Source organism: Rhinopithecus bieti, unplaced genomic scaffold (assembly GCF_001698545.2).
Source record: "Rhinopithecus bieti isolate Rb0 unplaced genomic scaffold, ASM169854v2 scaffold_53422, whole genome shotgun sequence".
In the NCBI taxonomy this organism is placed as follows: domain Eukaryota; kingdom Metazoa; phylum Chordata; class Mammalia; order Primates; family Cercopithecidae; genus Rhinopithecus; species Rhinopithecus bieti.
The window spans coordinates 1,301,184-1,315,654 of NW_016821178.1; the positions used below are offsets into that span (position 1 = coordinate 1,301,184).

Consider the following 14,471-nt stretch of genomic DNA (forward strand, 5'->3'; position numbering starts at 1 on the left):
AGGAAGGCGGATCACCTGAGGCCAGAAGTTCGAGACCAGCCTTGGCCAACATGGCGAAACCCCATCTCTACTAAAAATGCAAAAAGTAGCTGGGTGTGGCGGGGGGCACCTGTAATCCCAGCTACTCAGGAGGCTGAGGCAGGAAAATCGCTTGAACCTGGGAGGCAGAGATTGCAGTGAGCTGAGATTGCTGCACTGCACTCCAGCCTGAGCAACAGAGGGACACTTCGTTCCCCCTGCGAAAAAAAAAATATATATATATATATATTTTTAATGATCAGAAGCGGCTGGGCGCAGTGGCTCAGGTCTGTAATCCCAGCACTTTGGGAGGCCGAGGAGGGCGGATCACTTGACGTCATGAGTTCAAGACCAGCTTGACCAATATGGCGAAACAGTGTCTCTACTAAAAATACAAAAATTAGCCAGGCGTGGTGGCGCACGCCTGTAATCCCAGCTACTTAGGAGGCTGAGGCACGAGAATCACTTGAGTCTGGGAGGCGGAGGTTGCAGTGAACTGAGATGTGCCACTGCAATCCAGCCTGGGTGACAGAGACTACGTCTCAAAAAAAAAAAAATCAGCAGCATTCATTAAGGGGTGAAGCTAGAATTCCAGCCCATTTCTCTTGCTTGGCAGCTGGAGCTCTTTCCTCTAAACTTTAAGAGTTCCAGCGTCTAGACTCGAAACGTACTAGATCCCTCCAGAGGACGCAACCAAATATTCCAACTGGACAGACAAGTAGGGGCTAGGAAGGAAGCATGTGAATTCCATTATACTCAGCAAAAATTCAGCCCAGATGTGGAGTCACAGTGTATTAGAATTCAACAGGCCCAGGTCCAGTAATCAGAGCTGTTGCCAGTCTTGACTCTGAAGGGTCCAGTGCTTGCGTGGAGGGGTTTCTCACCTCTCCCGGGAGGGCACGATACCGGCGTCACCTCTAGGCAGGGAGAAGGAAGTCATTTGCCCCTAGATCTGTTGCCTCATCTTGTGCTTCCTGCATATCTGCCACACACCTAGCAAGTGTGCTCTCCGTAAATAAACTTCAGGATTAAGGCCATTTTTGTGAGTGATTTGTGATGAAGCTGTTGGAGGTAACTGCTCATCAGATTTAAAGGAATGAAATGGACTGAGGCTGAGGTGGGCTGGATCCAAACAGATCTGAATGAACTAGGGTGATGGCCGAATTATCCAAGATAGAATTTAAATCACATAAGAGGAGAGACATATACTTCCCATCCCTAAAAAGGAATGCTCCAAGAGGGTGGCTTCATGGGAGCACTTGAGAAAACATGAAGTATCTGAAGGGACTCAGGCTGTTCCACGGAAGAACGAGTACCAGTGGGACGCAAAAGTAAAAATATGCAGAACAAGTCCAGACTGTGATGCCCTGGGGGCTTGGATAGGACCTGAGGCTGCACACATTCTGCACCAACTATGTGCCAGAACCTGGACCCTGCAGGGAGAGCAGCAGACCAGTCCCTGCTTTCGTAGAATTTGTATTTTTATGATATATGTCAGCTAGCAATAAATGCTGAGAAGTGATGGTGGCTGCTCTACACGGGATGACCAAGGGAGATCCCCTTTAAGGAGGTGATATTCACGATGCCCAAGGTGTTGGGAGATGGGACCGCCATTTCTAGACCTCCCTCCCTCTCCTCTGCTCCCAACCCTGAGAGGGCTTCCCGACAGGAAGACTCCTCAGGAAAGCTGGAGGGCTGCCGTCATTAATGCCAGGCCAGAACAGGGCGGGCTAACAGGGCGCTAGCCGGCCTGCCCACCTCCAGGCCCCCTAACGTGTGCCCAGCTCTAGGTCCGCTAATGTACTACGCAACAACTAAAATACAGGACGAGCCAGAGCGGCCGGCTCAGAGATGCCGTGGGGGCGCATGCGCAAGACCGACCGCGGCGCCGTGCGCATGCGCGCGGGAGAGCGGGAAGTCCAGCTGGGCGAGAAGTCTAGGAGGGCGGTGCTCGGCCGCGGCGGCGGTTGCTGTAGCTGCGCAGAAACTACTCGGGCAGCGTGCTGAGAAGAGTTGAGGAGAACTGCGGCTGCTCGGTCTGCAGGGGCGATGGATAACGTGCAGCCGAAAATAAAACATCGCCCCTTCTGCTTCAGTGTGAAAGGACACGTGAAGATGCTGCGGCTGGTGAGGCCCCGCCGCGGAGGGCGGGAGGCTGTTGAAGCTGCTCGGGGGCGGGAGATGTGGGTATGAAGGGCACAGCTGAACGCCCTGTTTGCTTTTCAACCTCGCTTTGATCAAGATTGAAAGGCAAGGCACGGCTTCGTGAGGGAAGAAGGAGAGAGATACGGCACCGTCCTCCCTCCCCTTAGGAGGGTTTAGGGACACACATTCATGAAAACCAGAGAGGGCGGGGCGCCGTGGCGCACACCTGTGGTCCCAGCACTTTGGGAGGCCAGGATGGGAGGATCGCTTGAGCCCAGGATTTCGAGGCTGCAGTGAACCTTGATCGCACCACTGCACACAAGCCTAGGCGACAGAGAGATCCTGTCTCTTTAAAAACAAAACCAAAAACAAAACAAAACAAAACCTTTTTTTTTTAATTAAAAGGTACCAGGCGAGACAGCTGCAGTTACACCTCTCAGAAGCCCACAAGATTTGAAAGGAAAAAAAAAGCCTCAGGGGTTTCGGTAAATGTTATGTGGACTTCTATAAGACAAACGTTTGATGTGATTGAGTTCAAGGCTGATACAGCCCAGAACCAGGACAGAGAGAACTGCTCGTTTCTAGCAGCAGACTTCCTACCGGGAGCACTGCAGTCGCTTCTGAACAGTTTGGAGAAAGTTGATCATTTGGAGAGAAGTGGCCTAGCTAGTTAGAGAAGTGGAAACTGTCCTCGTTGAAGGAATCTATCCTAGAAACTCATCATTGAAGTAATTCACAGAGAAACCTTAAAGGGAAGGAAAAAATAAATTGTTTTAAGTTTTAAAGAGTTGACATGGGAGAGGCAAAATGGAGATAATTCAAAGTTACAAGGAAAACATTTCCAATTAATGTGAGGAGGAATCTTATATTGGGAGATCTCCCAAAACTAAATGGCCACTTGGGAAGGCAGTGCATTCCCAGACAAAAGTACCAGGCATAGGTGAGCACTTGGTGAGGATGTTATAAAGGAGACTCAAACTGAAGGTGAGTGGGTTGAACAAAGTGCATATAAGATCCTTCCCACACCAAAAGTCTGTGATTGTGAGAAGTAGCTTTCATATCGTGTAAGTTGAGATACATAAGAGATTTAGAAAACAACTCTGGAGTCGAGGGAAGGAGAGAGAACTTTTGATTGGGAGTAAATACTCAGGACAAAAGTGACGAGAAGGTCTGGGATCTTGAACACTGAAAAAGGAAACATCTTGAACACTGAAGGGGGAACCATGTTCTGTGAGAATGGTTAGTTTTTGACATATTAATTTCCTCAACAAACCATTTGAATACTTAATATGGTCCAAACTCTGGGCTAGGAGCTGGAACAGCAAAGACAAACCAGGACAAAAATCCCTGACTCATGGAGTTCTTCAGTTTAGTTATGAGACAGACACATGAGCAGATAGTTAAGATACATGATAAGGTGGAGATAGAACACAGAAGTGAGGCGTCTAACTAAGGAGATAGGTGTCAGAAAAAAAACTCTTCCTAGAGCAATCTAGGGTTGGATCTAAGAGCCACCTGACTAAAGGCATGGAGGCAAAAAATAGCACAATTGCTGCAGAGAAATATAGGAAGTTGAGTGTTACTTCATTTATTCAAATAATCTGTGTAATGCATGTCATGTGCCAGGCACTGTTCCAGCCTCTTGAAAAATACTAGTGAACAAAAAACAAAGATCCCTGCCCTCGTGGAGTACACATATTGGGATGGGAGGGCAGAGGAGGCAAACACAATAAATTTTAGTATTCTAGAAGGTGGTATGTGCAGTGGAACAAGAGAAAAGTAAAAGCCAGGTAAGGGAGTTTGTAAGGCCGGGAGGGAGTTGCAGAGAAAAGTTGCAATAATGAATAGAATTCTAGACTTTGTTGAGATGACATCTGATCAAAGATTTGACTGAGATGAGGGAGTTAGCTATGAGAATACCTGGAACAAGAGTGTTTGAAGCAGAGAAAATCCAGTGCGGTGTGGCCTTATGGCAGGAATGTGCGGGAAGGCATCAAGAAAGAGCAAGGAAACCAGCGTAACTGGACTGGGGTGAGTGAGTGAAGATGGGGAAGGTTTTAAGTAAAGTATATGATCTAACTTATATTTTTAAAGTATACTAGGCCAGGCCCAGTGGCTCACCCTGTAATCCCAGCACTTTGGGAGGCCAAGGCAGGCAGATCATTTGAAGTTAGGAGTTCCAGCAGCCTGACCAACATGGTGAAACCCCATCTCTACTAAAAATACAAAAAAAAAAAAAAAAAAAAAAAATTAGCCAGGCGTGGTGGCGCATGCCTGTAATCTCAGCTACTCAGGAGGCTGAGGCAGGAGAGTCACTGGAACCTGGGAGACAGAGGTTGAGGTAAGCCAAAATCACCCCACTGCACTCCAGCCTGGGTGACAGAGTGAGACTCCCTCTCAAAAACAAACAAACAAAAAACAAAATACTAGCTGCTATGTTAACAGTAGATTCGTAGGGAAGGACAGAAGGGGATTGCTGCAGGGGCAAAGGTAGAACCAAAGAGACCAATTGTAATAATCTGGGCAAGAGATGATGATGGTGGCTGGTGGTAGCAGAGCAGGTAATAAGAAGTGGTCACATTTGGAATATAATATTTTAAAAGTAGCACCAACAAGATTTGCTGATGAGCCATATGTGGGGTAAACAAAAGAGGAGTCCAAGACAGCTTCTAAAGTTTTAGGTTTAAGCAACTGGAAGGATGAGTCGCCATCCACTGAGATGAGACAGCCTATTGATGAAGCAAATGTGAAAAGAGGATCAGGAGTTTGATTCATGTGGATAAATTGTGAAGTAAGTCTTTTCTCAAGAAGTAGACAGGAGCCAAATTGTGGAAGATCTTGAAAACATGGTGAGAAGCAGGCTCTATTCTAAAGACCCTGGAGAGCCACTGAAGAATTTTGAATAGATGAAGAAATCCGTAAACAAACTTGCATGTTAGAAATTCCGTCATGATAGTTCATGGAAAAGATGCTGACGGCAGTTGTTGTAAGGATGAAGAGGAGGGAGTGCCCAAAATGTTTAGGCATTAAGTGAGCAGGACCTGATTATTGATCAGTTGGGGAATGGGTAAGAACAGTGATCTTAGGTTCCTGGCATGGGTGATAAGGTAGATTGTGGTACCACCAGTTGAGGTTGTGAATCCAGGAGGAAGGGGCAGGATTTCAGCTTTAGACATGGTGAACTGAGATTCCTGTAGGTTATCCAGATAGGGATTCTAAATGGCTACTTAGGTGTGAAATGTGGGGAATGGACCTGGGTTAGAGACCCAGACTCTTTGAGTGGAATGAGAATTACAGCATTTTACAGGGGTGAATAAAATGAGAGGAACCCACCAAGAGAGAACAGTAGCAGAGGTTTAAAATCTCGGAGAAGTGACACGGGAACCAAAAGAAAACAGTAGTAGGGGAAGAACAGCCAATGGCAATAACATCATAGGGGTCCACTAGGATAAGGAATGAAAAATGTTGATTATAAAACAGCAACTGAAAGTACTGGAAAAAGAAAAAAACATTCATTAAATTTAGTATTTCTGAAATCACTGATGTTAGCAAAGGCAATATCCATAGAGTGGTAATGTCTGAGATACTATTAGTGAGATATTTAAAAGATAACTGGAAACAAAGGCCAGGAGCTTAGGAAAGATGTAAGAGCTGTAAATATAAATCACAGGAGGACCCAGTTTGACAGAAACCATAGAAAGTTTTAAGGAAATGGAGTAATCACCAGTGCAAATTACCATGATGCAGAAAGGTTACAGAGGATAGGGACTGAAAAAGTGACCCTTCATTTCATAATCTGTGGGCTGAAGACCTTGGTCCAGCAGAGTAATTGGAGTAGTTGGAGATGATGTGTTGCTAATAGTAATTATGTTAATTATAAAGAATGAAGTTACTTAGTAACTATTAGTAATCAAACTGACCAATTTAGAAGTTTAAAAGAAGGGCATATTTATGCTAATAAAGTAATTGGAAGAATTATAAATAAGTAACCTATATGGACTTAAAATGAGTATGTATATGTTACCAGCTGACAGGATATTTTAAAAGTCTAGCCAGGGAAGACTCTTAACCAAACCGTTTACCAACAGCACAGAGCTTTGGAGAGAGCTTTATTTCCTAAGAACATTGACAGAACTCCCCTGGGACCCACCAGCTTAATTTTTTTTCACTTAACATTGCCATGTTCTGTATCTTCATTTGGAAATGAAGAAATTTCAGAGGTTTTTTTTTTTTTTCACTTAAAATAGCATAGATTCTGATTGCATTGTTTAGGTAGAAGTGTATAAAAGTGGTACTTTGGTAATAAAGCTATTAAACGTCAGAATTGTTTTCCTCTGACAATTTTTTTTTGTTTTGTTTTGAGACAGGGTCTGGCTCTGTCACTCAGGCTGGATGAAGTGCAGTGGCGTGATCTCAGCTCACTGCAACCCCCACATCCTGGGTTCAAGCAATTCTCCTGCCTCAGCCACCCGAGTAGCTGGGATTACAGGCACCTGCTACCACACCTGGATAATTTTTGTATTTTTAGTAGAGACAAGGTTTCACCATGTTGGCCAGGCTGGTCTCAAACTCCTGACTTCAGGCAATCCGCCTGTCTTGGCCTCCCAAAGTGCTGGGATTACAGACATGAGCCACCGCGCCCGCCCTGACAATTTGTTTTGAACTTTGCTCCTCAGTATTTTTCTGGCAACATTCTAAGTTTAAATCTGACAGTAGACTCCAGATTGTTAAGAATTAAGGAGTGATAAATGGATGGTAAGAAATTATAGACAGCCAGTAGACAGCCTTTTTGAGGAAGCATAACAACAATAGAAAACAAAACAAGGGTTTCTGTGGGGAGCAGGATAAAAGGAAGGAGTATGTGTGTGTATATTTTAAAAGAAGACAACTGAGATGTTTCTAGGATGATGAGAAAAGGAGCTAGCAGAGGATGGATTGAAAGTACAAGAGGGAATGGAAGTATTTGGTGGAAAAAGATCAAGAGAACTGATGTGGGAAGTGATGGTGTCAGAAACACAAGAGGAATAATTAATTAGACTTAAAATAGAGAGGAATACCCAGTCCTCAAAAAGACAAAGAGAAGTCAATATCCATACACTTTAGCCATGGCTGTTTTATATGTGTGTGTGTATGGCAGAAACCCCAGTATCTGGTTATTTTTGTTTATTTGGAGATGAGGTCTCATTATGTTGCCCAGGCTGGTCTTGAACTCCTAGCCTCAAGCAATCCTCCTACCTCAGCCTCCCAGAATACTGGGATTACACACTGTGCCCAGCCTATTATTTTAGAAATTATCATTTTTACAGTTTAAATTTGTATTCAGTTGTCACTGAATAAATCATGGGTTTTTTTCTTCTAGGCACTAACTGTGACATCTATGACCTTTTTTATCATCGCACAAGCCCCTGAACCATATATTGTTATCACTGGATTTGAAGTCACCGTTATTTTGTTTTTCATACTTTTATATATACTCAGACTTGATCGACTAATGAAGTGGTTATTTTGGCCTTTGCTTGTAAGTGTTCAGTTTCATCCTTAAATTTTACTTTTTCCTACCATAATGAGATATTTTAATGAACTCTGTTTTTTGTTTCTCTTAAACCCTTAAGGTAATCTCTGATAGGCTTAGGAAGGAGGAGCCCTACCCATTGCTAGTGTGCCCTGTATTGCCTTGGGAGAGGGTCTTAAGGATGCAGGGCAGCCACAGAGCATACGTTCTCTGTGCACATCTATCAGTAGATTCGGCTGACACTTCTGTTAGAATTTGCTTGGATACATCTTCTAAAGAAATTTAAATTTAGGACCATGTTAATAAAATTACAGTGCTTTCTTAATCTTTATTACCTATTTGAATGCATGTTAATATGGCCTCAAAATTGGGATAGAGATGGAAAGAGATACACAAGTATCTATCCTTGCACATCCTTGGTCACTAAATGGAAAATCAAACTAATTGAGGAAGCTAACGTACAATGTTATCTCACTTGACAATATCTGTAGTTATTACTAAATAATGTTAGCACCTCTGATATTTCATAGTATATAGACTGCAACCTGCCATACTCATATTATTAGGAATAACTGCCCAGTGGAATGCCCAGATGGTTCTGAAAACTGTCAAATTGGGCAGATTAAAGTTATTCATTAAGATGTATGCAGCCCCTCAGACTGGACTAGAAGCTGATTCTAAGAAAAACTGAGTGACTTCTCCTCTGTCCTCTTGCAAGTCTCATCCCCAGCATCCTGTCTCCGTAGATCTCCCTCCTAAACCCTCCTGCTGCCCTTCTCCTCTTTGGCTGTACTAATTGCTGCCATGTCTTCCTCGGCTGCACTGGTCTCATCCTCTTGGATGCCACAGTACTAATATCTAAGCTGATAATTCGTATCAACAAGAAAAGACTTCAGAGCTATTCTTAAACCATAAGCATGCCTTTAAATGATACCTTCTGGAACCACCTTCAAGGCCAGTGGCAAGCATTTCAGGCAAATCATAAACTTTTTAAAAGTCCTCAAAGGGAAAAGCTGGGAAATAGGATATTCATAGCACCTCTCAAAACTATTTAATCTACACTTCGGGGCTCTACTTGCTTGGAGGGAGGTCTAGGAAAACAGTGCAAAGTCTTCCTCAGTTGGACCTCATTTAGTGGCAGAAAGGGTTAAACTAAATTGTTCTAAATATTTCTTCAAGAAGATAATGAACACTGGTCCACATCCTCTTTGTCTTGCGTAGTTGCTCTTCACAGCTTCTGTAGAGTTTAATAAAACACATTTTAGCCTTTCTTTTTCTCCAAACATAATTCCTTGGAGTTTCTTACATGTCCCAGTAATAAACCTAGAGCCGGGAGTGTAACAGAATAGACTGAGAGAGAGTAGCTTATATGTAGCCCACTAAAAGGAATAGTCCCCAAATCTCTAAGGATCAAACTTTACTGATATTGTATCTCTTAGAAATGGGGTGTTATATGGGTAACTAAGTTTCTGCTCCGTTACGAACCCCAGAATCCTTTCTGATCTTTGTCTAATGAAATTATTTATTTAGCAAATGTTAAGTATTTGCTAATCCTAGATTCTGTAATTGGTTCTTTGGTAAGACAAAACAAAAATCTTGTACCTCAGAGACTTTAAATGCACCCAGGAAGCAACACAGGGAATAGGTGCTGTGATAGATACACACCTAGGATGGCATGGATGCAACCCAGCGAGGGAAAGGGACCAGATCACAGTAGGCTGTGAAGAAAAACTGCCCAAACTGAGGGCTGAAGGATGAAACGTAGTTAGCAGATGACTGAGACAGGGAAGGGAAAGTGCTTTTCTGCTGGAAAAGCAGCAGCATATGTGAGGGTCTAGGTGGAGAAAGAGCATGACCCTCCAGGACCTGCAGGTGTATCTAAATGGTTGGGTATTGAGTTGTGAACAAGAGCCCGGGCAAAAGTGAGGTTTGAGACAATGGGGTCAGGGCATACAAGGGTTTATGTGCTCTGGACTTTAACCCAAAGCCTAATGGGAGTTGTTGGAGGTTTTTAAGTAGGAGAGTGGCATGATCAGATGATCAGCCTCTATATCTTGAGAGGATACTGACAGAGGAAGAATACGTTTAAGGAAGGGTGCAGCAGAGCCGTATGTAATGAGTTTAGCTTGATAAATACTAGATATTAGTTACTCATGCGATATTCATATGGAGATGTTCAGAAATGGTGTGAAACTTAAGAGGAGCTAGAGCCACACTTTAGGAGTCATCACCTTGTGATGTTAACTGAGCTTGGACTGGCCAAAATGGCTCAGAAAGAGTGTAGAGAGAGCTGAAGGTAAAACTGGGAAACGCCAACATATGAGACGAGACGTGGCCAGAAAAGGCAGGAGAGCACCCAAGTGAGACTGGTGTCACCGAAGCCAAGACGGGAATACATTTCAAGAAGAATGGACACATGTAAACAGAAAGATAAGTCTCTCTCTCTCTCTCTCTCTCTCTCTCTCTCTCTCTCTCTCTCTCTCTCTCCCTCTCTCTCTCTCTCTCTCTCTCTTCACCCCCGGCCCCCCAGGTGACCTTTTCCAGAGGAGTTTGCCTAAAGTGGGCAAGTGACAGGAAAGTTGTGGGACTGAGCAGGGAAGGAAAGAGACAACTAGAGGGGTCATCTCTGAGTTGAGGAAATATGGCCAGAGACAAATAAAAGTAATGAATAGAGTGAGGTCCCTGCAGAGTGGAATTGGAGCCAGAGCACAGGTGCAGAAGTTGCCTGGGGCTCTTACCTAAAGTGTAGGACACAGAGATGGCTGACTGTTCCAATTCATCTGTAGGTGGGGAAAAGGTAAGTTGTAAGTACTTCCATCTGCTAGCCACTGCCTTTGCTAACTAGGAGAGGGCTTGGTCATCTCCACTCAAACTGTCCCAAAGTTGTTGTCCCTGATACAGTCTGCAGAGCAGGCCTTCTCTGATTGTTCCCCCCAAGAGCCCCAAATGACAGAAAACACAAAAAAATGAGTCAACCCATGGCTTTGAGGTGGTATCTAAGCATAGGCTCAGAATTCCTTTGAAATCCCTATTTTTGTAATTAAGTTTACATTCTACTCTGTGGCATATAGATGTTTCATTTTTAATATAAAAGAAATGGTCTAAATTACTCTTGAGGATCATTGGTGTTCCAGGGTAGGCATATCCTTTTTTCCCCCTGTGGTTCTCTGCCCTCCCTAGAACACTGCTTTGATCCAAAGCCATCTATAAACACTTGCCCAGATTGCTCACAGGAGGCAGGCTGCCTGTCTGAAGCAGGGGTATGGTCTGTTGCCTTTTGAAGGAGAGCAAAAAATCCAACACAAAAGAGAGTTAACCTAGAATAGTTGTCTCAGTGTCTCCTACAAATGATAACTTTTTTCTTCCTAAGTGTATCTGACCTTGCCCTGCCCCCATTGAACCTCTTCTTTCTTTCTAATTGCTTTTCTAAATTACCAGAGTTTTGCAGTTTGCTATTTGTGTTATTCCTTCCTGCCTGTGGTTATCTGCAAACATACATAAACCTTTCTCAGCTAGACAGTTTACCTTTCCCACACTACACATCCATTTTAAAAATGTAAAATTGCACTTCTTGACATCACAGTTAAGAATGAAACTAATTTTTACTTTGTGAAAGTTTTAAGCAAATGAGCTATATCATCAGCAATAATAGCATAATTGGTCATCCATTGCATAGAGATGCCTGTGGGGATTTCCTGAAAATTACCACTTTCTCTTAAGTGTGTGCTATTTTAAGTTTTATTAATTGCCTTTTTTTTTTTTTGAGACTGAGTCTCAGAGTCTCGCTCTGTCACCCAGGCTGGAATGCAGTGGTGCAATCTCAGCTCACTGCAATCTCCATCTCCTGACTTCAAGCAATTCTCCTGCCTCAGCCTCCCAAGTAGCTGGGACCACAGGCGCCCACCACCATGCCTGGCTAATTTTTGTATTTTTTAATAAAGACAGAGTTTCACCATGTTGGTTAGACTGGTCTTGAACTCCTGACCTCAGGTGATCCAACCGCCTCAGCCTCCCAAAGTGTTGGGATTACCATGACATGAGCCACAGCGCCCAGCATTAATTGCATTTTTAGTAACTTGAAGTTTGATATACAATGTAGACTACTCTGCATTTTCTTATGTTATTAAAAATGAGCAGTTTTGGCCAGGCGCGGTGGCTCAAGCCTGTAATCCTAGCACTTTGGGAGGCTGAGACGGGCGGATCGCGAGATCAGGAGATCGAGACCATCCTGGCTAACACGGTGAAACCCCGTCTCTACTAAAACTACAAAAAAACTAGCCGGGCGAGGTGGCGGCGCCTGTAGTCCCAGCTACCTAGGAGGCTGAGGCAGGAGAATGGTGTGAACCCGGGAGGCGGAGCTTGCAGTGAGCTGAGATCCGGCCACAGCACTCCAGCCTGGGTGATAGAGCGAGACTCCGTCTCAAAAAAAAAAAGAAAATGAGCAGTTTTACTTCCCATGGCACCCCTTCTACCTTAAACTTTCTACATAATACATCATCTACTTTATTTCCTAATCAGATGAGTTTTCCCTCCAACTACATTTATGTTAAGTAAAAAAGAAATAAAAAGCTTTTTAAGTAAGATTGGCATATTACAGGTAAAAGAAAACCACTAGGTGTCATTATAGACCAGATACTATCTAGGTATCATTTTACGGTGACATTTTGGTTTCCTGAAAGATATGTGCTAAATGAATTTGTTTAATAAAATGAAACTTTCAAAATATTTAGGAAGCTGACTCCTTTTGTTGAAACAGAGTCTCACTCTGTTGCCCAGGCTGTAGTGCAATGGCGTGATCTCAGTTCACTGCAACTTCTGCCTCCCGGGTTTAAGCAATTTTTGTGCCTCAGCCTCCCGAGTAGCTGGGATTACAGGCATGTACCACCATGCCCGGCTAATTTTTGTTTTTTTAGTAGAGACGGGGTTTCACCATGTTGGCCAGGCTGGTCTCAAACTCCAGGCTTCAGGTGATCTGTCCGCCTCCTAAAGTGCTGGGATTACAGGCGGGAGCCAGTGCATTTGGCCTGCTGACTTTTGTTTTGTTTTGTTTTGTTTTGTTTAGCATTACTTGGTAGTCTTCATGTAAGACTCAGCTTTATTGTGTGTTTTTAGGATATTATCAACTCACTGGTAACAACAGTATTCATGCTCATCGTATCTGTGTTGGCTCTGATACCAGAAACCACACCATTGACAGTTGGTGGAGGGGTAAGTGGAAGTCTTTCTGCTTTCTTTCTTCAGGTTTTATCAGAATGCAAATTTATTTGGAAAACAGATGTAAGAATAGAAAGCTATACTGTATTCATCCTTGAGATTCTTAGGCTAATATACAGTGCCTAGTGGCTCAATATTTTTGTCTGTGAATGCTTGCCCTGATTAACGTGAAGGAGTATGATTTGATACTAGACGCAGAATTAACCCAATAAAGAGGTTCCTACAGATTTCTTATAGGTACGTAGGGCTAGACTAGACCAACAAAAGCTACTGGAATCAGTTACAGCACTTAGCTCTGAGAAACCTGATACCAAGCAAAACAAAACAAAAAGATGGATGAGTTTCATAGCTCTCCCTTTTATAGAAAAGGATACATACCACTTGTTAAGATGAGACAGACTGTTTTGAGCTCGGTTATTTCTTGTTCAGATCCTTCAGATAGAATATAATAGATGATGTCCTTACAGTAAGGAAACATTGGCAGGGCACCTTGCAACTAAAGGATCATTTTGAACACTGCTTGAAGAGAAGCAGATCCATTCCATCAGACTTCATCCTAGAAAGCAAGCCAGAAAATGACTCAGGTAATTTAGTTATAGTTCTATCTGATACTCTTCTGAGATTTCTCATACAAGGTTCAAAATCACTTAGCTTTTCTAGGTTCTGACCTAAAGAATTGAATTAGAAAGTTCTTAAATAAGGCCGGGCGCGGTGGCCCAAGCCTGTAATCCCAGCACTTTGGGAGGCTGAGACGGGCGGATCACGAGGTCAGGAGATCAAGACCATCCTGGCTAACACGGTGAAACCCCGTCTCTACTAAAAAAAAAAATACAAAAAACTAGCCGGGCGAGGTGGCGGGTGCCTGTAGTCCCAGCTAATGTAGTCCCAGCTACTCAGGAGGCTGAGGCAGGAGAACGGCGTAAACCCGGGAGGCGGAGCTTGCAGTGAGCTGAGATCCCGCCACTGCACTCCAGCCTGGGCGACAGAGCGAGACTCCGTCTCAAAAAAAAAAAAAAGAAAGTTCTTAAATAAATCTTCTTACTTCCATGTTCTTTCATAGTATGGGTCACTTAGGAGAGTTCTCAGCCATATATGTCAGAACCCATCTCCCTTAGGCCCTAAGCAACTTCATGAGGAGTCAGAATTATTCTAGAAATGAGATAGCTCTGTGTCAATTTCCCCCAGTTGTTTTTGAAGATAATACACATCTTTCTACTATGAAGGAGGAGGGACCAGGCATAGGATTTACTTTCATTCACTTTTTTACTCGTTCATTAATTTACTCATTTCTTAAGTATACTTTGGCAGGGGCTGACAAAATATAGAGTTGTGCTGTTCAGTATAGTAACCGTAGTTGCTAGGCAATGGGGCTACTGAGCACTGGAAATGTGGCTAGTCTGAATCAAGATCAGCTGTAAGCACAAAAATACACATTGAATTTCAAAGATTTATTACCCCCAACAAGGATTGTAGAATATTTTGTTAATAACTTTGTTGATTACATGTTAAATGATAATGTTTTAGATATACTGAGCTAAATATATTAAAATCTATGACTTTTCTTTTTTTTTTTTTTTTTTTT

General features: G+C 43.2%; 1 protein-coding gene across 5 annotated transcripts in view; it reads left to right on the plus strand.

Moving 5' to 3' along the window:
* The first annotated feature begins 1,884 nt into the window (after positions 1-1,884).
* Positions 1,885-14,471, plus strand: part of LOC108520747 (chemokine-like factor) — a 15,258-nt gene continuing 2,671 nt past the window's right edge. The window contains exons 1-4 of one of the 5 annotated variants that reach the window (XR_001882993.1): positions 1,909-2,145; positions 7,523-7,681; positions 12,788-12,883; positions 13,319-13,473. Coding sequence is in view for 3 of the 5 variants with exons in the window: in XM_017860244.1 (XP_017715733.1) it covers positions 2,068-2,145; positions 7,523-7,681; positions 12,788-12,883 (333 nt within the window). In the remaining 2 variants the exon portion in view is untranslated. Of the gene's footprint in view, positions 2,146-7,522; positions 7,682-12,787; positions 12,884-13,318; positions 13,474-14,471 lie in introns of all 5 variants that reach the window. The other 4 variants (XR_001882994.1, XM_017860244.1, XM_017860245.1 and 1 more) reach the window with 4 other exon arrangements.